The 25390-nt window shown below is 45.7% G+C and overlaps 1 protein-coding gene across 2 annotated transcripts; it reads left to right on the top strand.

Moving 5' to 3' along the window:
- Positions 1-24588, top strand: LOC135899465 (uncharacterized). Of its 2 annotated transcripts, none has more exons than XM_065428735.2 (5): positions 1-105; positions 3705-3720; positions 5439-5542; positions 22939-23031; positions 24256-24588. In XM_065428735.2, exons 1-5 carry the CDS (start codon positions 54-56, stop codon positions 24414-24416), a joined length of 426 nt encoding a protein of 141 aa, XP_065284807.1. In that variant the 5' UTR covers positions 1-53; the 3' UTR covers positions 24417-24588. The 2 variants fall into 2 exon arrangements, with proteins under 2 accessions (XP_065284807.1, XP_065284808.1); XM_065428736.2 differs by having other exon boundaries at positions 61-105; positions 3705-3804.
- The last annotated feature ends 802 nt before the right edge of the window (positions 24589-25390 follow it).

Raw genomic sequence — 25390 nt, 5'->3', positions numbered from 1 at the left:
TCCCACTGTGGTGACAGCTGAGGCCGTGATGTACCCTTCACTAGAAGAAGAAGATGCTGCTGACTGGAGCTGCAGTAACACACGAAAGTACCTTACGAGTTATCGGTAAGTTTATGCTTTCTACGCTCTTGAAAGGATAATAGACCTTGCAACGGCAGTCAAAAATCGGTTTAGGGAGAAACAAATTCACTGAAATAGAAAAGTTTCGTACACGCTGCCAGAAAAAACTCGGATTCGGGCCCTTACGTGCGTAGCATATTGTGCACTGCCTCTTTTCTTTGCGTGGCCATGTGTGCTCTTTTTTGGCCATTCCCAACAAAGATTACCGATGAACTCAAACCAGCGTCTTGTTATACTCGTATGGTAACAATTATTCAAATAGCAGTGCCTATGAAGGAGACATCGAGCACTTCATGCAGGGAAAAAAAGGCTGTATGCCTTTGCAATACGATCTATCCCTGGCGACTCCCTAGCGTCTGTATCCCAGGGCCGAAAGGAGAAGAAACGACATAAAGTTAGGGCAGGCAAACAAACCCTACTTGTCCTGTGACAGTTCTATTGAAGTGATAGAACGTAGCTCTAACGCCATTCTTTGCCTAAATATGTGTAGACTGCTCATTCGCTGAAATTCACTGTAACACAGTTGTGCCTCAGAAGAACAGGGATGAAGCTGCTGGTATTGCATTGCGTGATGTGTGGCGCACATCGGGCATACCAAGTGACAAAGATGTTTACCTTGTAGGTCTTTTGTTATTCGTGCCCTTTTCTAATGTGTCTCAGGTTTGATAAACCTAAGAGGAATGGGGCAGCTTCCTTTTTGCATTAGCATATGGTTGTAACTATATGCCCCTCAACGCCAGACTCTCCATACGTAGCATACACAAAGGCGCGCCTGCGTTGAACTGCGTAACATGCACCGACTAGTATGTCACTTGAGCCAGGCTGCTCAGGAGCAGCCAGAAGCTTTTGTGGTGAGGCGCAATGCCTGCATATGCTGAACTGGTTTTAGGTATTATTGGTGACCGGCACTCTTGATGAATTTGTGGTTATGCAGTTTCCATGCAATAAAGTGTAAATGTATAATGAAATCCCCGTAATAGAGTAGAAGAATAAGCTGCGGCGATCTCGTGTTTAATTCACGGATGCTCGTGAACGAGATGATGCCAGCTAGAATCCTACTCTGTGGAACATATTTTTCTCTCCAACCAAAATATTTTTTTGCGATTGTATTAATTCTTGTCGTCCTCAATGCTGAAAGAAATGCAGTAATTTTCCTTACGGTAATTTCAAATACAGATAAAGGCTTAGTAAAGTTCTTGGAAGCTTCAATTTTTCTACACCATTATCTGCAAGGCGTTATCACTGAATTAGCGTACGTCCAAGCTACGTTTAAACAGAGCCTTGTTTTAGAGACTTGTTGCACATGTTATTAAGCTCTTTTTGTGTTTTTTGTTATATCTGTTGATGCTTTGGGACTTCTTTGTTTTTGGGACCCAAAAGATTGGTTCAAGGGTCCCTACCGATTGTTATTAGGAAAAAAACACTTCTATGGCAACTATTTCTTTATACTGTAAAATCACATAAAACTGAAAAAGCTGACACAACTAAAACAAGAAAATGCAGTAGTAGGGAAAATTTCACAAGTGAGATACATTTTCCCAACAATTGCAATGTTTGGAAATACAATTTCCAAACATTGGCACTGGAAAAGAAAAGAGAAAACAACAGAGGACGTGTGCAAGCATGCGTGGTGTTACGCATTGTTAATAAGTGAGTGCTTTAATTGTTTAAGAAATGTATGCAATGTTTTTAGAGAGGTTAGGTCACTACCAAGCTTCTTCGAAACTGAGGTGCCTGTAAACTGTAGTGTAGTACGACTGTAATTAGTATTTACTTTAGGCAATAAGAAACGACAGTGAGGTGCATTCCCAATATTGCGAAGTGAGAGATGGAGAGAGAGTGTTGTCAAGGCTACTTTTTCATTGACTCTTTGATGCATGACGGAGGTGATGCTGTATGCTGTGAAATCCAAATGTTGAGAACGTTCAGGGTTTTAAATAAAGCTTCACTTCTAATATGCATATCATTGGGTGCTATAATCAAAGAGCTCTTTTTTGAAGTGTAAACACCGGTGATAGATGAGTCTTGTATGCTCAACCCCCAATCGCTAAGCAGTAATTAAGGTGAAAGGGAACAAATGCGTCTTAGATTGATAAGTATGTGGGGAGGGAAATAGTTTCGACATTTCGACAGCACGGGCAAGCCATATAAATCCTTATGAACTAATTAAAAAGGCCACATTATAACACTTCCTTGAGGGAAAGATACCCTAGGTCTTCGCAAACTCTTAAGGAAACTTTATGCAGCAACGAAAGCTTATTTTAGCAATCACATCGAACAGAACGGGAACGACTCGAAAAAAAACTGATGCCTTCTCAACCAGTTTCTAGGGCGAAACGCAAAACAACGTCCCCCAGAAAAAAAATAAGATACAATGACGTTTTGTACATTACAAAAAGCTTGCTTTCCCCATATGCGGCTGGCAATTTTGAATTTGTTCATTTGGTAGATAGATTCTATGCATCGTTTTGAGAAATTAAATATGGTCCGTGGAAAGCTCCATTCATGTGCAAGTCTCTCTCCTACACACGCAATGCTTCGCCTGCGCACATAAATATTTACAGGTGGTTAGACGTCGTCATCGCCATCGCCATTGTTGTTAGCGCCTGAGTTGAAAACTACCAGAATCAAGGCCAAAAGGATGTACACTCACAAGCTAAATTCAAGGAAAAAACTCAAGCTTGCCTGCAATAAACTAGTGACTTTTTTGGCATGTGACGAGGAGTGTTTTTGGTTATGATTTCCCATGGTGCCCATGTTGCTGGGAATGAGAATTATGGGGTTTCGTCGTCGATCTGAAGTATTTTAGCCGTGCTCGACTGGGCTAGCATTACCAAGAAAACCATCGATTACGACCTATTTCTCTCCTGTCCGCTCGAAGGGTTTCGCGACTAAGCGTTTTATGGCCTTTGTGGTGGACAAAAGTTAGGCACAAATACCTTTTTTCATTTCGTTAGACAATTGAGCACATCAGCTTACTATTCCTGGTCATGCCATGTTTATCGCCATTGTAGAAGATTCTTCTGTCTCCCCTACGTAAAATATCACGGTCACCCGCAGGGGCCACATAAGCTAGGCTGAGAAATTGTTTAGCAGTAGTGATGACGTGCCGCCACAGAGGCATTCAAGAACCTAGGATTCAGTGTAATAATGAATAATAATGAAATTTTACCACCAAAGTCGTGCTAAAGATAGCGACACTGTAACGACTGCCAAGTGACCCACAGAATTTGAGCCCTTCACTTTGTTACTCCGACGGGAATAACAGCACGGGAAAACTAACTTCCAACCTTCGGCAGCAGCAACAATACTTGTAGAACATACCAACTAACCATGAAATGTTTTCGTTGCAAATTTTAAAGTTTGCAACGCCAGTTACTTTAATTAGGAAAGGTGACATATTTTGAATGCTGTACGTTAATAATGCTGCCTGTCACACTGAAAATGCAATCTTTCGCGGCCTTTCCAACATATATATATTCAAGTGGTCTACTTGAAATGTAATTTGTGCGATTGTGATTATGGTCTTCAAAGAACGCCTTTGATAGACATATAACTTATAAAGATACGGCATTGTCTTTCAGATATTGAGAAAAATGCGTAAGTATGTCACATTGCATATCATAGAAAGGTGTTCTCGTACAATAGCGGTAGAGGTCCATTATGAACAACGATTATGTTTAGGTGAGTAAACAAAGACTGGTCACTTGCTTTGTTAATAGCGTGGTTAGCAGATATCAGGGCGAAAAAAGCAAGAAAAGATTAATTGTGGATGTTATTCGTTGCTCGTTGGCACCACGCCACCGGTAGAGGCGCTTATGGCTATTGTACAACATTGCTAGACTTAGTGCATAGGGTGTCCCCGTAGGTGCTTGGTCTGATGAACGAATACCGTAGCTCTTAAAATCTTGCCTTGCACAGTTCCTTTTGTTGCTTCATTTTTTTTGGAGCAAATTCATTAAAGCTAGTGGACCCACGATGTACTCAATGTTCAAAATTAAGCTTTATGGTTTTTGGTTTTAAATGAGGCAGTGGGAGGCATGCGAAGGCTAGCTGTGCAAATAAGTTATGTGGCCAGGGGGACACAAAGTGAGGTGATAATTATCGTTGGTAGCAACCCAAATAAAAAATTGAATAATTAACTTTTTATTGACTGCTGTGAGTGTGTACGTTCGTATTGAAATGGTAGACGCAGTGGTGTTTCTGCACAGTTTCACTTGGAATAATTCTAGCATGTCTGTGCTCCAAGATATCCGACTCCAAATTTTAATTGTCGTTCGCATGATTACGCATGCAAGAGAGGGAGGATCGGCGCAAAGCTCCTCCCTGTGACGCGGCTGTTGCATGCGGCGCTCAGTCTGATAGCGGGGCGGAGTAATTGGCAAAGGTGATAGCTGTCCCCCTTCCCGTCTCGACTAGCGAAATCAAGGTATGACAGCGTGGTGCGCCGTGCAATTGTTGCTCTTGATTTCAAATAACACTTACAGTACTTGGAAATCAGCAGTCACTTTATTGGCGTAACCCAGACAAGGACGATGCCCGCTCGTCTAGTCACCAGTACGCACCTGCACTGCCCTGCTACTTCGGCATAGCTGCTGCCGCCATCGTTACAGGCTACGCGGTCGCCGTGTTACGACAGCTGTTCCGGGTTTTTCGATTCTTTATTTCACCAGCCGAGAGGGGAAAGGGGACAGTTATCTTTGCCAATGCATCCAACCCGTTGTCAGACTAAGCGCCACACGCAACAGCCACCTCACATAAGGGAGGAACATTGCGCCCATCCTAACTCTCTTGCATGGGTGACAATGCGAACTGCATTTAACATTTAGAGTCGGATGTCTCGGATCCTAGACACGCTAAAAGAGTTTTTCCAACTAATACTGCGTAGAAACGCGACTGCCTCTTACTGCCCACTCACATACCCACTTACTGGAGTCAATCATAAGTACTCAAATGTAATTAATTGGGCTCTTGGCAGTGATAATTATCATCTCACTTTTTGTCTCCCTAGTCACACAACTTATTTGAACAGGTAGTCTTCGCGTGCCGCCTGTGCCTAATTTTAAGGAAACCATAAAGCTTAATTCTGAACACCCTGTATATGCAGATAACTTGGCGAGATGGCCGAGCGTATGACACGATTGATGCTATTCAGAAACAGGAGACTAAAATGGGCCGATTAGACATACAAAACAGCTATATGTATCTTGGAGCGCAACAGTCAATTCGGCTTATATTACTGCAACAGACTTTCTGTATGGTTGCTTCTGGGCGCACCTCGAAGTACGAAGCCCCTTTGTTACACCCATTTTTCACAGTGGTGTGGTGGGCCCTTCGTGGACGTGGGCTGTACCTCCCGTCCTGGTTGTGCTACTCTTCGGCCTCCTGCTCGCCTTCATCCTCATCCCAGCGCGACAGTCAGGTACCGGTCCAGCTTGAGCGTCGCGACGCGACGTCACCTGACGCCGCTCATACACTACCTCATGTAAAGAGCTCCGCTCATCAACATCAGCCTCGTTACGGCCACTGCAGGGCAAAGGCCTCTCGCATACTTCTCCAACAACCTCGGTCATGTACTAATTGTGGCCATGTCGTCCCTGCAAACTTCTTAATTTCATTCGCCCACCTAACATTCTGCCGCCGGCTGCTACGCTTCTCTCCACTTGGAATCCAATCCGTAACCCATAATGACCATCGGTTATCGTCCCTCCTCATTACATGTCCTGCGCATAACCATTTCTTTTTCTTGATTTTCAACTAAGATGTCATTAACTCCAGTTTCTTCCCTCACCCAATCTGCTCTTTTCTCATCCCTTAATGTTACACCCATCATTCTTCTTTCCAAGTTCGTAGAAGGCGTAATCGAAGGCGACCAACGTCTACTGCTAGACCGTAAAATTTGCGTCACAAGAGGGGTCGCTCGACTGCATGGAGGGAAAACTGAAGTGTTGCTGACAAACTTCAGCCAGGAGTTCAAGTACATCAACAAGGGCACGACGATCGCGTACATCGAGGAAATTCTGGAAACAAGCAAAGCGTTTGTCCTCTCGGATTCCGGCGCATCCACCCCGACGACCATGGTTCGCGAAACAGACTACGACATTAATCCAAGTCTCCCCGTGATTAAGCAGCAGCAGTTCAGAAGTCTGCTCCGACGATACAAAGGCTGCTTTTCGACATCATCGAGGATTCGACAAACACCAGTCGCCAAGCATCGCATAATCACCGAGGAGTGTGCTCGACCACACCGCCAGAGCCCTTAACGAGTTTCGCCGCGAGAAGGTGCAGCTATATGCACCTTCTCGGGCGGGCAAAGAGTGCTTCTTTGCTAATAAAAGCTGGCGTTCCTCAAGGTTCCATAATTAGTCCGCTGTTATTTAACGTCTACGTGAACGACCTTTCAAATGCCGTGCCTGCAAGCCTGTATCAGTACGCTGACGATACTGTCCTCGTATCCCAGTCGCCGAACTACTCTGACTCCCTTTCTTCTCTTCAAGCTGCAGCAACTATTGCTATGGACTGGTTCTCACGCAACCTAATCAAAGTAAACAGCTCTAAGACCCAACTTATATGTTTTCACAGCCCGATGAAGAAGGTAGATTTGAACCAACAGCTGCTCTTGCACGGATCTAATTGTTCTCAATGTCAATGTCTACCCCTGAGCTATAAAACTACTGTGAAATACCTAGGATTATACTTTGACAGTGCTCTTTTCTGTTATGACCACTTATCCCACATTTGTAAAAAGCTCCGAACCGTCTCCTGTGTGCTGTATAACATTAGATACTGTATGCCACTTTCAATACGCAAAGCTATTGTAAACGCTCTCGGTTATAGCGTACTGCGTTATGGCATAACGATCTATGGTCACTGTGCAGTTCGTTGGAAGAACAGGATCAATTCTCTCCTAAGATCTCTGTTAAAAAATATTGGCTATGATTTAGGCCTGCGCCCCAATTCTGATGTTTTTAAGGTATTTTCGCTACCTCATTTTGATCGCCTTTTGATGGAAACTATTGTCCTGAAACATTTTTGGTTTAGTGACTATAAAATTCCGTATGTTCCCACACGGTCTCTTCGACCGAAGGAAGCTTTTTGTATTCCCCGACGGTTTACAAGATATGGAAAGCGAGTAAGAGATTTTTACGTTCCCTTTTACTTCAATAGGTTGCCTCCAAGTGTTCGCCATGCAAAAACTAAATATAAAATAAAAAAGATGCTGCGATATGCTACTTAGTGGGTGTACGACGTTGTACACGCATGCTCCACCACTTATCAAATGAATCCTGTGAATTCGCTAGTTACTGCAGTATTTGTTGCACTAATCTGAGTATTTTAATGCTATTTTATTTTCCTTCCTTGCTCTTTATTCTGTTGTGTTTTTTTATATGTAGCTTGGGTTCCGTGTCTATTTTTATTATTATTTTTTTTGCCACTATACTAATTTGATGTTCTGTAACTTTTCATGTGCGTTCATGCCTGTGTGTTTATCTGCGTGGTTCCGCTGTCTGTCGGGCTCTGCCACTCAAGCCCAATGAGGCTTTGGCAGGCCGGATGTTTGTACATTTTTTCAATACTTGGCGCAATAAAGTATTATTACTAGTATTATTATTATTATAAGTGAAAAGTCGAAGAAATGCTGCGCAACGACATCATCCAGCCGTCGAAAAGCCCGTGGGCATCCCCTGTTGTCCTGGTGAAGAAAAAGGACGGAACCATACGTTTCTCCGTCGATTATCGTCGTCGGGGCAAGATCATGAACAAGGACGTATAATCCCTCCCTCGGATAGGCAACCATTGGATTGGCTCTGCAACGCTAAATACTTCTCGTCGATGGACCTCAATTCTGGCAATTGGCAAATAGAAGTCGGCGAAAGAGATCGCAAAAAAGACAGCCTTCATCACCCCAGACGGCCTCCACGAGTTCAACGTTATGCCATTTGGACTGTGCTCGGCGCCTGCAACGTTCCAGCGCGTGATGGACACGGTTTTAGAAGAATTAAAGTGGCAGGCCTCTCTCGTTTACTTGCATGACGTCGTTGTCTTCGCCGGAAACTTCGGCGATCCCCTTAGGCGGCTTGCAACTGTACTAGAGGTCATCAAGTCATCAGGGCTCACTCTGAAGCCAGAAAAGTGCCGCTTCGCTTACAATGAGCTTCTGTTCCTAGGCCACGTCATCAGCAAGTCTGCAGTCCACCCCGAACCGCAGAAGACAGCTGCCATCGCAAAGTTCCCGCAGCCCATCGACAAGAAGGCAGTGCGTAGATTTCTTGGCATGTGTGCCTACTACAGGCGATTTGTCAAGCACTTTGCACGCATCGCTGAGCCGCTGACACAGCTAGCTAAATGTGACGCGGAGTTCAAGTGGGAAAGGCCGCAGGACGACGCATATCAACAACTCTAACGACGCATGCATTCGCCGCTCGTACTGGCGCACTTCGACGAGCATACCGGTACCGAAATTCACACTGGCGCCAGTAGCCTAGGCCTCGGTGCTGTCCTAGTCCAGAGAAAAGATGGACATGAACACGGGTTAGCTTACGCTGGCCGGTCGTTGTCAAAAGCGGAAGGTAATTGTTCTACAACCGAAAAGCAATGCCTCGCCATCGTTTGGGCTACAGCGAAATTTCGCCCTTACCGATATGGCAGGCCATTCAAAGTGGTCAGCGATCATCATGTGTTGTGTTGGCTAGCTAACCTACAAGACCATTCGGACGGCTGGCATGGTGGAACCTCAGACTACAAGAATACGACATCACTGTAACATACAAGTCCGGACGAAAACACTCAGATGCCGATTGCCTATCACGCGCCCCCATTGACCCGCCGCCGCAAGACGACGAGGATGACGACGCCTTCCTTGGAATAATAAGCGCGGAAGACTTCGCCGAACAGCAACGAGGAGACCCGGAGCTAAAAGTCCCAGTCGAGTATCCGGAAGGGCACACCAACGTTGTCCCTAAGGAATTTGAGCGAGGATTGTCTTCGTTCACGCTTCATAACAACCTACTCGTGCAGAACTTCTCACCAGTCCGCGCCAACTACCTTCTTGTCCTTCGGTCGGCACTGCGTCCAGAAGTACTGCCCGCTCTACATGACGATCCTACAGCTGGGCCCTCGGTTTCTCCCGTACGCTATCGAGGGTACAAGAAAGGTATTACTGGCCGCACCTAACCGCCGATATGGCCCGTTATGTCAAGACATGCCGAGACTGTCAGCGACGCAAGACACCACCGAGAAGGACAGCGGGATTACTACTGCCGATCAAGCCTCCTGGCCCACCTTTTCAGCAGATCGCGATGGACTTTTTGGGACCGTTTCCGACATCAACTTCCGGAAATAGGTGAATCGTCGTGGCGATGGACTATCTCACCCGCTTCGCTGAAACTAAAGCAATGCCGAAAGGTAGCGCACACGAAGTGGCGAAATTCTTTGTCGAAAATATCCTGCTGCGACATGACGACCCAGAAGTCCTCATCACCGACAGAGGAACGGCCTTTACAACGGAGTTCACTTAAGCCATTCTGCAATACAGCCACACAAGGCACAGGAGGACAACGGCCTACCACCCACTGACGAATTGTCTTACGGAGCGGCTGAATAACACCCTCGCCGACATGCTAGCAATGTACGTCGACGTCGCGCACAAGACGCGGGATGCTGTCCTGCCGTACGTACCACTCGCTTACAACACGGCGGTGCAAGAAACAACACAGATGACGCCATTTACCCTGGTTTACGGCCGGAACCCGACGACAACGCTCGACGCCATGCTACCGCACGTCAGTGACGAGGAAAATCTTGACGTCGCTACCTATCTCCAGCGCGCCGAAGAAGCCCGACAGTTCGCCCGGCTGCGGATCAAGGACCAGCAGAGGACCGACCGCCGACACTACAACCTCCGACGACGCTTCGTCGAGTATCAGCCCGGCGACCGTGTTTGGGTATGGACCTCGATAGGCCGACGAGGACTCAGTGAGAAACTACTGCGACGCTATTTCGGACCCTACAAGGTCATCAGACGTATTGGCGCACTGGACTATGAGGCCGTGCCAGACGCCATTTCGCATTGACAGCGGCGCCGCGCAGAATCTGAAGTGGCCCACATGGGGTGCCTTAAACCATTTTACTGACGCTGACCAACTTCCTTGTTTTGTTATTTTGCTACGAGTGCTTTTTTTATTACTTTCGTTTGTTTGCAGCATCGGGTCGATGCTTTTGAAGAGGGGGGTAATGACTCGTGTGCTTATCATTATCGGGCAACCACGTCTCAACGCCTAACAAATGTTATCACACAGCGTTAGACGCGCCTGTATGTATCCAAAGTTTCTTGAAAGTTATCGATGCTTCTATTCGCTTTCTGTTGTCGCCGAACCTTATGTTATCTGATTTCATCGCCTAACGCGAATGGTGTAGAACGTTGTTGAAGGCACACGGGTCCCAGCGATTTGTTTGGAACATTCGACGATTGAGGTATAAAAGCCGGAGCGCTTGACCCGTTCGTCAGATTTTCGACAATTGCCGAGTCTGTTCGCCGCTACCATTGGTCTTTGAGTGTAGCCTGTTTTTGAGGGCACAAGTTCGCCCAATAAAACGTTCGTTTCGTTAATCACAGTTTTGCTGCCTTCTTAAGCATCACTACCACGTGACAATACACTCTTATCTTCAGGGATAATGGCAACCTGCTGTTCATGATCTGAGAATGCCTGCCAAAGGTACCCCAGCCCATTCTTATTCTTCTGATTATTTCCGTCTCATGATCCGGATCAGCCGTCAGTACCTGCCCTAAGTAGATGTATTCCCTTACCACTTCCAGTGCCTCGCTACCAATTGTAAATTTCTGTTCTCGAGACTGTTAAACATTACTTTAGTTTTCTGCAGATTAGTTTTTAGACCCACTCTTCTGCTTTGCCTCTCCAAGTCAGTGAGCATGCATTGCAATTGGTCCCCTGCGTTACTAAGTAAGGCAATATCATCAGCGAATCGCAAGTTAATAATGTATTCTCCATTAACTCTTATCCCCAATTCTTCACAATCCAGGTCTCTGAATACCTCCTGTAAACACGCTGTGAATAGCATTGCAGAGGTCATATCTCCGTGCCTGACGCCTTTCTTTATTGGGATTTTGTTGCTTTCTTTATGGAGGACTAATTTGGCTGTGGAGCCGCTATATATGTCTTTCAGTATTTTCACATACGGCTCGTCTACACCCTGATTCCGTAATGCCTCCATGACTGCTGAGGTTTCGACAGAATCAAATGCTTTCTCGTAATCAATGAAGGCTATATAAAAGGGTTGCTTATATTCTGCACATTTCTCTATCACCTGATTGATAGTGTGAATATGATCTATTGTTGAATAGCCTTTACGGAATCCTGTCTGGTCCTTTGCTTGAGAGAAGTCTAAGGTGTTCCTGATTCTATTTCCGATTACCTTAGTAAATAGTTTGCATGCAACGGACAGTAAGCTCATCGGTCTATAATTTTTGAAGTCTTTGGCGTCCCCTTTCTTATGGATTAGGATTATGTTAGCGTTTTTCTAACATTCCGGTACGCTCGAAGTCATGAGGCATTGCGTATACAGCGTATCCAGTTTCTCTGGAACAATCTGCCCACCATCCTCCAAAAAATCTGCTGTTACCTGATCCTCCCCAGCTGCCTTCCCCCTTTGCATAGCTCCCAAAGCTTTCCTTACTTCTTCCGGCGTTACCTGTGGGATTTCTCATTCCTGTAGACTACTCTCTCTTCCATTATCGTCGTGTGAGCCACCACGATAAACTTCAGCTTCAATTATATCATGCAGAGCAAAGTTCCTAGCAGGGCAACTGCATGACGGTCTGATAATTTGTAGGTTACAATCTGGAAGAGCGTGTTTTAGAAACCCTTGGTTAAAATGATCAACTAGCGCCTGACCAACTATTTCACGGGTATTGTGTGTTAATTTTGAGGGCATTTCCGTTTTACTTTCGCAACCGAGAACCCTGTTTAGCACTTTCCATGCGGCGTGGGGTTGCTGTTTCTTTCTATGAGAAAAAAAAACGCTGATAATATCCTAACTTTGCCAACCTAAACTCAGCGTTCAGTTTATTTCTGAAAGTTTTAAAATCTTTAAACTCAAACAGTGCTCTTCTACGTAAAAAGGTGTGAAATGATCGAATTTTATTATTTATAGTTTTCCTGTGAGTAGGAGTGATCCAAGGTTTTCTTATTCTCTTCGATGATTTGAAACTTGTAAAAGGAAAATGTATAGCGCATATTCGCTGAAACATTTCAATGAACTAAGAATATGCGTTATTCACGTTTTTTATTCCGAATATAAAAGATGAATCCTGAGCACTGATGTCACACTTAAATAAAAGCAAAGCATCGTCTGATACATAATGCACTGTAACTGCGCTCCTTTGACTATTTTTATGAGCTTTGGGGGGGGGGGGGATAAGGAAATCGTGAAGATTGGGCAGTGGTCACTTATGTCAGAGGTGGTTCCTCCATCAGCGACTCTAGTTTCCGCGTTGCTAATGAACAAATCACTGATGGTCGAACCCACGACCTTTGCTGTTAATTAAGACGCAGTTAAAGCATAATTATTTAGATACAGTCACTGAGCACGTGCTAGTGGGCGAGTTGGTTATACATGATTACAATGAAGGCGCCAAATACAAGGTGCGAAGGAAGGAGACACGGGACAACCACGTAGGTGCCTACGTGGTTGTCCCGTGTCTCCTTCCTTCGTCCGATGTTTTATTTGGCGCCATCGTTGTAATATTAGATACTGGTGAACTAAGGCAATCAAGCCCACAACCTTGGTGGCAGTGAAGCCCATGAAAATTTGTGTTAATGAACGGAAGGTAATTAAGGCACTCCAAATCACGAGCTTCGGCGGGAGTAGAACCCACGACCGCTGGTGTTAATTAAGGCAATTTGGCTAAGGCACTCGTGCCAACGACTTTGCTGGAAGACAAACCCATGATCACCAGTGCGTGTCGAACCCACGACCATTGGTGTTATTTAAGGAGAAGATAATTCAGATAGAATTTGTTAAGGGACTCCGACTCGCCACTTTTCGTGAAAGTTGAGCCCATGACCACTGGTGCGTGTCGCACCCACGACCTTTATTGTTATTTCAGGCGAAGTTTTTGCAGCTAGAGTTTATTAAGGCACTGCGACCCACGGCCTTTCCTGGGAGTCGAGCCCACGACTTTTATTGGTATTTAAAGCAAAGGTTATTCAGAAAGAGTAGTTTGGGCACTCGCACCCACGAACTTTAGTGGGAGTTGTGCCCATGACCTTTGGTGTTATTTAAGGCGTTGTTAATTAAGAGATAGGTAATTATGGCGCTCGAACATACGCCCTTTGATGGGAGTCAGACCAACAATCACTGGTGAGTGTCAAACCCACGACCTTTGGTTTTAAATAGGGCGTAGGTAATTACGACAGAAGTATTTAAGGCACTCGAACCCACGATTCCTGAAGCCACGACCATTGTTGTTAGAAGTCGAAGTCAACTAAGCTAAGGTTGATTGAGGCACTCGAACCCACGATCTTTGCTGGAAGTCGAAACCACAACCACTGGTGCATGTGGAACACACGACCTTTAGTGTTAAGGCGAAGCTTTTCAGATAGAGGTAATTGCGGCGCTCAAACCCAAGACCTTTGGTGGGAATTGAACCCACGATCTTTGTTTGAGCTGTCCCAGCCCCCTCAGGAGAGAACAAAATTCATGGCACCACAAATGAGGGTGCCACTATTGATGGTCGAAACCACGACCATTGATGGGAGTCGGAAACATGACAATTGTTTTTAAATGATGCAAAATATTGAAGGCACTAGAACCCACACCAATTGGTGGGAGTCAGACCCTCGACCTTTGGTGGGATTAAAATTCAATGGCACCAAAAATGATGGTACCACCATTGATGGTCGAACCTTCAACCATAAGTGGGAGTCGATCCCACGACGTTTGGTGTTAATTAGGAACAAGTTAATTGACGTCCATGTAATTAAGATAGTTCATTGAGGCTCTCTGACCTATGACCTTTGATAGGAGAAAACAAGCAACACGAAGTAACAGCGCAGTCAAGTGAAAATTACGAGTAATGTAATGAACGCCTCGTTAGCGCAGAAGCTTTCGCCTTCATCTTTAGCGCACGCTTAAGTCAGTGCCAAATTTTCCTTTAATAATGCGAGAGCACTATTTGGCTCATTGTGCGACGCCACCGTCATGAGAAAGCCGTGGCAGTGCAGTATGGTACACAAGCTACGTCATCAAGCTAAAGACATTCAGTAAGGATTACAATACTGCCTAATACTGCCTAGTGCTTTAAAGGTGTCCCAGCTAACTTTAGAGAAAGCTTTAAAATATGTGAATGCCACGTAGCTGGAGAGAGCCGAAGTAATGTTATTTGCCGTCGCTTGTAGATACTCAAATTATTTTTTTATTTCCGCCTACTTTGATAATTAATCGTAGTTTTTTAGTCAACTTCTCAAATATTATAAATAGAAAAAAAGTGTAAATGAGAAAATTGTAGAGCCACATGAAAAACTCCCGATACTGCTTTGTGCTGCTCAATACGTGCTACATAAAAGTTTTTTTCCTAGCGTGAAAGAAATGCACGCGAAATTGCCGCGCTACTCGCCGCTCGAGGCACTTTGCATGTATTGGCGGGCTTATTTCACGCTCGGAAAGCCACTTTTATGTAGCGTGTACTGAGCAACCGAAAGCTGTATCGGGGAGTTTTTCATGTTCCTCTGCCATTTTCTCATTACCACATTTTATATCAATATAATATTTGAGAAGGTGAATAATTAATTAGGGCTAATTATGTAATTCGAATGAAAAAAATTATGACAGAATCTCTAAGCAGCGGCAAACAACATTACCTCGGCCTATCCAGCTACGTGGCATTCGCATATATTTAAACCCTGGCTAAGGCTACCTGGGTCATCCTGTAGATATACCGGCCATGCAGTCGCCGCTTCCCGGCAACTGAAGCCTGTGCAACCGTAATATTTAGCGGCAAACGCGTGCGGCGAACCCTATGCGCGATGGCGAGCTTTGTGTTTTTTTTTTGTTTTTGTTTTTGTTTACCCCGGACGGTCGGCACCGCTGCTTTTAGGCATTTCGTTTTCTTTCCCAACGAGTGCGAGGACATGAATGCTATCTGGTGGTGCTTCAAGGTCACGAATTCCTTCGCGTTCCTCCTCGCGCTCTCTTCGTTATTTCCTTTTTTTCATTCCTTGCTGCGATCGGCGTCCGTTCGGTTACGCCAAGGGAAGACGAGGCACGCTGACGCCCACCGCAAGAATGGGCACCGAAGGGCTGCGCTCTGTGAAGTCCCCACGGTGAGGGTTCGATCCTCCACCCCACCACACCCGCTCCGTAGCCGAACGCGCTAACGACTGCCCCACTGTTGCAAGTGGTGATAGCGACGAATAGCTTCGCGGCTGTACACGCGGTTGAGTTGTGCTTGGCGGGCCATTTGCTAGGTCGCAGAGTGAGCGGCTGCAAAGCGAGCACTTCGAGCTGCAGCCACTCGCTCGGCGCCGACGTTGTAGGCGACCCGCAGACGCTGTCGCCGGAGCCCACGAAGTGTGGCGGCAAATTATATGCAACGCGCTTTGTGTGGCCGTCAGACGAGATCTACGACACCTCCCCTCTCCCTACCAGTGTATGAGGTGAAGTGCACCTACGGATCTGATGAAGCACTTTATAGTCAACGCCATGGTGCCACTCGGAAAAGTATTGTAATCGTGCTGAAAAGCGGTGTCATCGCGAAAGAACAGTCAGCGTAATGTGCGTAAACACTATTTAATGAGAACTCCGCAAATAAAACTCAGCTGAGAGATCGTAGTATCGCCGCTTTATGATCTCGCAATGTTGTGACCTCGTAAGCAACAACATTACACGCGGAAACGTAACGGCGCAGCACTAAACTCGGCAACATTTCGCCGCAACACTTAACTCAGTGGCATATCTTACACATCACTAGAATTGCTTAGGTGTCAGACGAACCAGTCTAAGATGTCCTAAAGCTTATCTTTTTTGTTTTCTTTTCTTTTACGGAGGCAGGTCATTTTAAGTTCCATCTGCTGATGCGTAGCTCCGGCATCGCAGAGTATTGACTGTTCCTTTTTTTGTCCATTGATTTGGCTGGCACCGGAGCCGCCACCCTTCGATTGGTAGGAGGCATTAAAGGGAGCACAGTTGTGGGGTTCCGAGCGCTCTTAATAGTTCTGCGACAGCGTTCCATTACGTTGCGTTTCCGAGAGCTCCATGCCACTCCCTTTCCTGCCTGGACAGGATGGCAGCTGGTCAGAGTACTTTGACCCTCGGCTGTTATCTCGCCCACGGAAAAGTCAACGGCCTATTGGCTTACTTTTTAGCGGGATTTGGGCCTTTTTACGTGCTCTCTGGGTGCGCACCTGAGAAGACCTCATCCAGATGTCTGGAGGTGTGTGCGTGTTCTTCTCTGCCGGCCGTTGGTGACTTCGGCTCATCGGGGTCCCGGCCTCGGCGGACGCCTCGGTGGACGCGTGCGCTCTTCCGTAGTTTCGATTTCGTGAGACATCGTCATCCGACCGTGCCCCACGTCCGTTCATCCGTTTCTTTCTTTTTCCACTTGCTTTGGTGTGGGTTGCGCGCTGGCGGAAGGACAGGCGGCTTCTCAAGACTGGGTTCTTTGTTCTTTGTTTTCTACGTCACGTTGTGCCGTTAGCGCTCACCGGCAAACACTTGGCACGTTGTATAACAATTAGATTCAGATTTAGTCGTGTAGTTAACCTTCTGCTGTATCGAAGGCCATTCTAATAAATGTCACGTTCTTTCCGGGGAGCTCGGTCCAGGGAGTCGCTAGGGAGTCTGGCATTCCTCGGCACGGTCCGGCTGGGCACGCACAGCAAGCCGGAGCGAGCGTGGACGCGGCGGCTCGGAGTGCTCGAACCCGCGTGGTCCGGCAAGTGTGGCTGGAGCGTGCGAGCCGTGAACCGCAATTGGGAGGGAGACCACAAGTGTGATAGGTAGAGAAACTTGCCCATGTGGATACGACTTAGTGAAGGTTTCCATCATAATTTTAGTTTTTAATGGGAAAAATCAAACATCCACCCGTTCGTAGCAATTGCTACAAAGGGAACCCATACGAGTTACTCGAATGAAAAGCCTCAGAGTTGAAGAAAAATTCGTCCTGGTCCGGGACTCAAACCCGGGACCACCACCTATCCGGGGCAGCCGCTCTACTATCTGAGCTAACTAGGTGGCTAGCAGATGGCAGGGCGAAGTCGAATTTGTCGACAACACGGAGCAAAGGCAAATGTTTGACGCAGTAGTTCTGCGGAAACCCACAAGGTGGAGAGAGGCATTTAATAGCGGGAAATCAGACGTTCACCCGTTCGTTGTGTCCGTATTCACGGCTTCCTTCTGCATTCCTCCTTCAAGGCCGCTTTCATAGCTCTCCATGCACTCCACAGGGATCACACGCAAAGGGAACCAAGTTTTGTCGTCGATTGGCGCTTGACGACATTGTCAAACAGCACCATATATGTTGCCGGCTGCGAAGGGACCAGACATTGAGCCTATGCTTGGCTTTATAACCACAACCGCAACCCTATGCAGTGCGATCACGTACGGCTGCAGGTGGCCTTGCCTTGAGACCATTAGAACTATTTCTTCAGCAACTTTCTATTTTTTTCTTTCCGTATTATTGAAATAAATACGTTTAATCGTTTTGTAATACCATTGTGGGGATGATGTTGCTATAGGCGGAGTTAACCTAGCAAACCTGGCCGGCGATCGCTCCACCAGAGCGTCTCTTTCGGTGCTAAATATAGGCTCCATGTGCCCATCAGTCTTGTCACTCGCATAAATGTGAGAAGAATGCGTTACACTTCCACTACCATTCTTTTTACGCGGTGCGATGAACCAGGGAGGGCGGTCGTTTTTTGGGCGTAGTAGGAGACCCCTATAAAGGGAAGTTGCCGAAAAACGGTCTGCACTGATTTGCGTTACAGTAATAACGTTAATTTCGGATTTCGTAAAAGCTCCTCAACTACAGAACATATTCACACTATCAGTCAGGTTATAGAGAAATGTGCGGAATATAACCGGCCCTTATATATAGCTTTCATCGATTACGAAAAAGCGTTTGATTCCGTCCGAACCTCAGCAGTCATGCAGGCGTTATGGAATCACGGTGTAGACAAGCAGTATGTTAAAATACTGAAAGATATATATAGCGGCTCCACAGCCGCCATAGTTCTCCATAAAGAAAGCAACAAAATCCCAATAAAGAAGGGCGTCAGGCAGGGAGATACGATCTCTCCAATGCCATTCACAGCGTGTTTACAGGAGGTATTTAGAGACCTGGACTTGGAAGAATTGGGGACGTAATGTAGAATACCTTAGTAACTTGTGATTCGCTGATGATATGGCCTTGCTTAGTAACTCAGGGGAACAATTGCAATGTAAGCTCAATGACTTGGACAGGCAAAGCAGAAGGGTGGGTCTAAATATTATTCTGCAGAAAACTAAAGTAACGTGTAACAGTCTGGGAATAGAACCGCAGTTCGCTATACGTTGCGAGGCATTAGAAATGAAAAAAGTAGGCGATCTACTTAGGGCAGGTAGTGACCGTGCATCCGGATCATGTGACTGAAATAATCAGTAGAATAAGAATGGGCTGGGGTGTGTTCGGCAGGCATTCTCAGATCATGAACAACAGGTTACCATTATACCTCAAGAGAAAAAGGTAAAACAACTGTGTCGTACCGGTACTCACCTACAGGACAGAAATCTGGAGGCTTACGAAAAGGGTTCTGCTTAAATTGAGGACGACGCAACGAGCTATGCAAAGAAGAGTGATGGGTGTGTAGCATTAAGGGATTAGAAGAGAGCAGATTGGGTGAGCGAACAAACGCGAGTTCATGACATCTTAGTTGATATCAAGAAAGTGAAATAGGCATTGGTAGGGCATGTAATGAGGAGAGAAGGTGCCCGATAGTCATTAAGGGTTACGGACGGGATTCCAAGAGAAGGCAAGCCTAGCAGGAGGCGGCATAAACTTAGGTGAGCGGATGAGATTAAGTTTGCAGGGTCAACATGGCCACAATTAGCACATGACCGGGGTAGTTCAAGTATGGGAGGGCCCATACCCGGCAATGGGCGTAGAAGGGCTGCTGCTGATGATGATGGTGTTGATGATGATGATAACCTTAAGGACGGACGCATGATGTGCAATCATACCATAATTTCACCACGCTTCGTTCTTTTGTTGTCGTATAATCCGAGCTGTACTTCCTGCTCACTTTTATACGATGCCATAGGTTAAATCCGCTGCCATTTCGGTTGCACCCTTATTTTAGCGTAAAAACTCTGGCGATGAAATTGCGCACGAATGGCGCAGCTTAGTGAATTCCTCCTGAGTTGCATTTCGGAATCACTTGAAAAGCGAATACCTGCAGAGTATAATTACGAAATCGGTGTGCGAGATGATTGTCGCTAGGATCAGTGGCGCCACTTGAATTATCGTGAAGTATCATATTTGTATCACGTTAGCGTTCAACTGTCACGTATCCCGAACTCGCTTAGGAGCAACAGCCTCTGTTAAGTCACGTGACATTTAGCTCTTGTTTCCTTTTTTCTGTAACAAAGAAAGAAACGAAAAATAAAGTTCAAACTAGCACACCAGGTGCAGCCGGCTGAGCAGCGCATTTTTGCGCTATATTGGTTTCGGCGGCTACAAACCGAATGAGGCCAACGTCTGCGGCAGCTGAGTGGGCCGATGAGGAGATTAGGCGGAAGCAGAGAAAGTTGGCGGAACAGCGTACGTGGCGCGAGCTTTCAAGTATTCGTTTACGTGGCATGAGACGTCATGTAGCCGGCAGCGTCATATGAGAAACGACGTACTCGCGTGTCTTAGGGCTGCTATTCTCAATCTTATCGTTCTAGAAAAAACTGCGCTGGGCTACTCATGATGAAATAACGCGTCAGGGCCCGAACATAAATTACAAATCCACCACACGTCTGCCTCCGACTTTCTTCAAGAAGCTAAGGTTACCCTGAAACATGTATAGTGTATTTCTCTTTTGCTCACTCTGTCGCTGGGAGTTGCATACACATGGTGAACATGGGGCTTCCGTGTGCAGAAATTTGCCTTCAAGGCCACAAAGCTTGAAGGTTCTGTCCGTTACTACATCTCTAAAAAATGGCTACTCTATTCCAAGGGGCGCGTATGGCGGGCGATTTAGTGTATGATAATGTGTAAAGGCGAATTCACTATGCAATTATCAATGTTTGCATGAGAGCTTATCGAACACACTTAATCAAGCGTTTTGTACAAAACGTTCGATATATCCTGGAATTTATCAGGCAGGTGTTGAAGTACGAGCTCCCGACTATTTAGCGTCTATCTATATACACCAAGCAAGGTGTTTATGCAGCAGTGGTAATCAGTGATACATTCAATGCCTGTAACTGCAGCAAACGCGAAAATCATCGGAAAAAATGACAGTCAGTTTAGCATATAGGTTAAACAGGATGAAGGCGAAAACCTGCCTGCTCTAGAGACATTCATTATATTACTTCACATTTCAATTCTAATGCGCCGTTTGTTCTTATCGTTTTCTTGCAGCAAAGGTCATGGGTTCGGGTGCCTTAATTGACTATACCCTAATTATCCTGAATTAATAAAACTTCGCCTTAGTTAACACCAAAGATTCCGGATTCGACTGTCGTCCTCCGCATTGTCAATTGGAATTCAACTAGGAGAAATGGCCGGTTCGGTCATATCTCCAAGTGGTATTGACTGCCACGAAAGGTCTTGAGTTTGAATGTGTGAACTATACGATAATTACCTGGGCCTTAATTAACTTTGACTCAACACCACAAGTCGTGCTGACGCTTCTTATTTGCCTCGCCTTCAGACTATCGTATAAAGAGAACGATGGCCTAATTCGCCCTAATTATAACAACCTAGGTCATGGGCTCGGCTCCCACTAAAGGTCGACGGAATTAATTACATTAGCCCTAATTAACACCACATGTAGTGGGTTCGACGCCCACCAGAGGACGAGGGTTCAGCTCCCTATGAATTTAGGTGCCATGAATTTTGGTGCCTCAACGCCGGGCGGCGTAGTGTTCGACATCGCATTTCTCGTTCTATGAGCAGTCCAAGTCTTTCGCCTTAATGAAGCCGTGATGAAATCAGCAAATGATATTGTTTTTAATGCTTAAAAGATCAAACTGTCCGAAAGTGCAGCGCCGATGCGACGAAGTCGCGGGGAAATAAAGCTCTCTTTTCGCTATCATGCATTGCCCTCCCTTGTTCATGTTTCTTTTCGGTAGTTACGAATAGACATTCCATTTACGCTTTGCCGAGCGGCTGTGGCGTGAACCCAAAGGTGAAATTTATCGCGTGAAAGCAGATGTATAAGCTTCCACTTGATAACAGAGCCTAATTTTAAGTGTAGAAACTACCTGGTGCGACTTGTCAGTGGGTAAGCATTCTTTCCAGTTGTTCATCTTGCTCACATTTGTCTGACGTATCGGTAAGCGTCTGGTCGTATGAAGTTGACGTTTTCTTTGAAATCTCCTAATATCCTATCATACATGAGCTTAGGATTTTGTTTGCGGAAGGTGGTTGCTTTAGGATGGGTAGGTGTGCTAGCTGGTGGAACACGATGCACGCTCTCACCACACGCGCATGGGGTGGGTTCCTTGTCTACGTCGTGTCTTTCTTGCGCTCTGAGTTTTCTAACAACGGTTGCTTTACTTGTTACCCGACTGTAATTGTCTACTTTCTTTCTATGCCAGCTGTAACTGTAGGTGTGGTGTATTCAGTCATAAATCTCCGTAAACATTCCTAGACATCAGGCATTGGGAAATATAGCCCCATGGGACCACACGTATACCCATGGAGCGCATCGCGTCAAGCGTTATGCACGGACGGACAGCTTTACCAGGAAAGTAGGCCTACACTGCTGACACATTGCTGAAAACCGCTATTAAAAGAAGAGCCTTTTCTGGGCCAGGGTGGTTTCCGTGCAGTGCCGTGGTCTGCAACATGCACTAGTGATGGCAATGGCAACATTGTCGGGAGAACAGCGGCTACAGCGCAGCGCGCTCCTCTTCCTGCCAGTACGCGGTAACGGCGATTTGTGTTTTAGTGGTGTTGATTATTACATGAGAACACAGCCCGTTTCCTCTGCAATACGTGCTTGGGCGCCCAATAGGCCAATTTCTAGAACGCTCACAGAATGTGACATGTAAAACTGTCACCGTATTGTCTTTTTTTATTATTGTTATTATTATTTTGCAGGAATAAATGCCGAAGTGTAAGCAAACGTAGGAACTTTGCGTTATTAAAATATTTCGCATTCACTATACAAAATCTATGTTACGGAATAGGAGGGTGTTGGAAGAGAATGAGGAGCGCTGACACGGCGAATATCCGCACCGGGTGCGGGTAAACCTAGTGACGCCACTGTCCATGATCCTCCTGGGGACATGTGGGCTTAGAAGCACAACGCAATCCCGAGCACCACTCCGACTGTGCAAACCTGATGGTGGAGCGCTATTCGTGTTTGTAAGCACGCCGCGCACACTTGACCACAAAAGTGTGGCGCCTACACTACTGGAAAGAAAATCCGACAAACCCATCAAATACAGTCTTCAACCCAATGTAAAACGTAACATGAAAGGCTTATTTCATTTGCTGCAATGAGCGTGGTTTCTTGTAGAGTACCATAGTCTGGAATTATATCATTTTCGAGCTCACGAAAAAACTGTATGCTATGAACATTAGAATTTGAACTTGCTGCATTACCACAGGTCCCGACATCTGGCTCTGGTTGCTGCCTATTGTCGGGCTTTTCGCGCTTTTCTGCCTCCTCATGGTCTTCATTCTGCAGGACCACAGAGCAGGTAAGCGGATTGGCGCACAGAGCCTCAGGTCATTGAATACAGCGGAAACCTTCGCAGAGTTTTATGCGTTGTTCTAGATGTCAACTACACAGGTCGAGGAGCAACGAATTTATATTGAAGAGTGTAATGGAGTATTCTACACATTTTATTATGACGCAATGTTTCTCGCAGTGAGAGCCCAGTGTGTAGTCCTTTCTTTGCAGTTGAAAGACGGAGCTTTACCCCTGTTTAGCATTACTTTGATACATGTTATTGCACCCCTTCAGTGCTGTTGCAATAAAAGATATGCGAACAAACTTTGCCATTTCCAATCATTTCTTAAGATTGTCAAAAATGCAAGCTCGTGGCAATATCCACTGCAACATCTGCACTTATAACAGGGACGAGCAATGAAGTGCATAGCAAAAGAGCATAATTTTTCACTATTCCTAGTGACGCAATTGTAGCCTTTAGGTAAAGTTTGCAAGCTATACCAGTGCCAGCGTACATCGGCCATCACCGAGCAGAGCCAAAACTATCCCTTTTAAATTTGTCATTTTGATGAACAACAAACATTGCGTTCGTCCAATCGATGAACGTCATTAGCGACATGGGGAAAACGTAGGGGACCAGTACTGAAAGCGGAACAGAGAGCAGAACTACGCTTTGTCACAGAGCTGTCTAATCTATAGTAAGACTGGTTAACTTATTGCCATATAATATTATTGCGAAACAAAGTGAATAATGTCAGAAATATTCGGAACGCTTGGAAAAATTGGGAAAGCATAATATCACTCAGAAGAAAGTTTGGCTGAGATTAGTGAAAGATGTATCTACAGCGGGCAGCGGATACCAGGCTTGTCAGGGCATCCGCGTCGGGCTAATCCCCAAGAATTCTGTTCCAGGCATTGCACCCTTTTGCTCCTCTCTTTCATACTCCCGCTTCATGCAGTGAGCATGCGCGTGGCTTGATAAGCGCAATCGCTTCAATTCTTCTCAGCATCGGCATCGGGCCGTAATTTTACAGGAATTTACCGCGTGGAAAGAATTCGAATTTTAAACTGTGCGGTTGTGCAGCATTGGGGCAGCGGTTTCATAAGTTGTCATATTACGAGTGTTTATTCCTTATTGAAATAGACGCGCAACGGTATGATATTTAATGCTCTTCTGAACTTGAAGATATCGCTATTTTGTTGCGGTGTTCATGAGCTGTAGGCGCAAATGCTTTCCTTCCTCTTGACCCAGAGGCTGAATTCTTGAAGAACGCTTTACCCATCGACTCCAAGGGGACTGTTAGCTCACCAGGAGAGCCACAACAGTTCCTTAAGGCAAATTCTTCAAGTCAGCTCACAAACCGTATCAACTCCGAGGCATCAGCTGAAAGTGAAAGAGAAAGAAACAACTGAAATGATGCCGACAGAGCAGCCGATGAACGTGAAAGGCGGAAGATAGCTCACAAGGACTGGGACTCCGCTGTCCTCGGAACATGACAGCGCAGTGATGCCTGGCAAGGACGGTTCCCATCAGGGGCCCGTTTAATAGTTCTTTGTTTATGTGAACTAAATCAAATATTGTTAAGTGTTTTCTTGTTTCAATAATAAGAACACTAGCATTAATAAACCTTTCATACTGTTATATTTGCAAGCTCGTGGCCTCAAGTCCGGCCCGTGCCCGGGCTTGAGGCCACATGCCCGGGCCGGACTCAGGCCCGCTCTATAAAAGGCCTAAGTCAAGCCTTTGAGCGCACGCGAACATGATGCATTACATGGTCTAAGGTATTTCGTGCCAAGCTGAAGTGACAGGTGCAAAGAGCTGGCTCTTAGTATACCTTAGTAAAGAAAAGTGAACAACAGATGTTCTCATTTTTTTTCTTTTCCCCAAAAAGAAGCATCACGGATGTTCCCACGGGAGGAAGACAGATTTCCGTCCTTTATTGCTTATACACTGCAGCTGATCAGACCACCTGGAAGTGAGGTTCACACACACGGTACCATCTGTAAGTAAAGAAAGATTTTTGATGCTGCGCCTATACGGGTGTAGACAGCATTATACAAGGTGTTTCCCTTAACTTGTGCCAAACATTAAAAATATAGAAATGCTTCGTAGCTCGACCGAACCAAGGTAATTTTGTTTACCGTCGCTTGTAGATACTCCGTTAATTTATTGCAATTCGCCTAATTAGACATCTAGTCTTACTGAGTTAATGAGCTTCTCAATTCTTAAAATTAGACGAAAGTGACAACTAGAAAATTTTACAGCACCATGGGAACTCCCGATACAGCTTTCGGTTGCTCAATACATGAAACGTAAAATTTCTCTTTTCGAACGTGAAAGCAGCCCGCAAATACACGCAAAGTGCCATGAGCGGCCCGTCGCGCGG

This window comes from Dermacentor albipictus, chromosome 6 (assembly GCF_038994185.2).
Source record: "Dermacentor albipictus isolate Rhodes 1998 colony chromosome 6, USDA_Dalb.pri_finalv2, whole genome shotgun sequence".
NCBI lineage: Eukaryota > Metazoa > Arthropoda > Arachnida > Ixodida > Ixodidae > Dermacentor > Dermacentor albipictus.
The sequence above is the reverse complement of the archived record's forward strand: the minus strand, read 5'-3'. Positions and strand labels throughout refer to the sequence as shown.

Excerpts from the sequence above, each read along its gene's own strand:
- LOC135899465 (XM_065428735.2), top strand. The coding sequence starts at position 54 with ATGCTGCTGACTGGAGCTGCAGTAACACACGAAAGTACCTTACGAGTT. Across the intron at positions 5,543-22,938 it reads CATCCCAGCGCGACAGTCAG|GTCCCGACATCTGGCTCTGG; the intron begins GTACCGGTCCAG and ends GCATTACCACAG. Across the intron at positions 23,032-24,255 it reads TCTGCAGGACCACAGAGCAG|AGGCTGAATTCTTGAAGAAC; the intron begins GTAAGCGGATTG and ends CTCTTGACCCAG.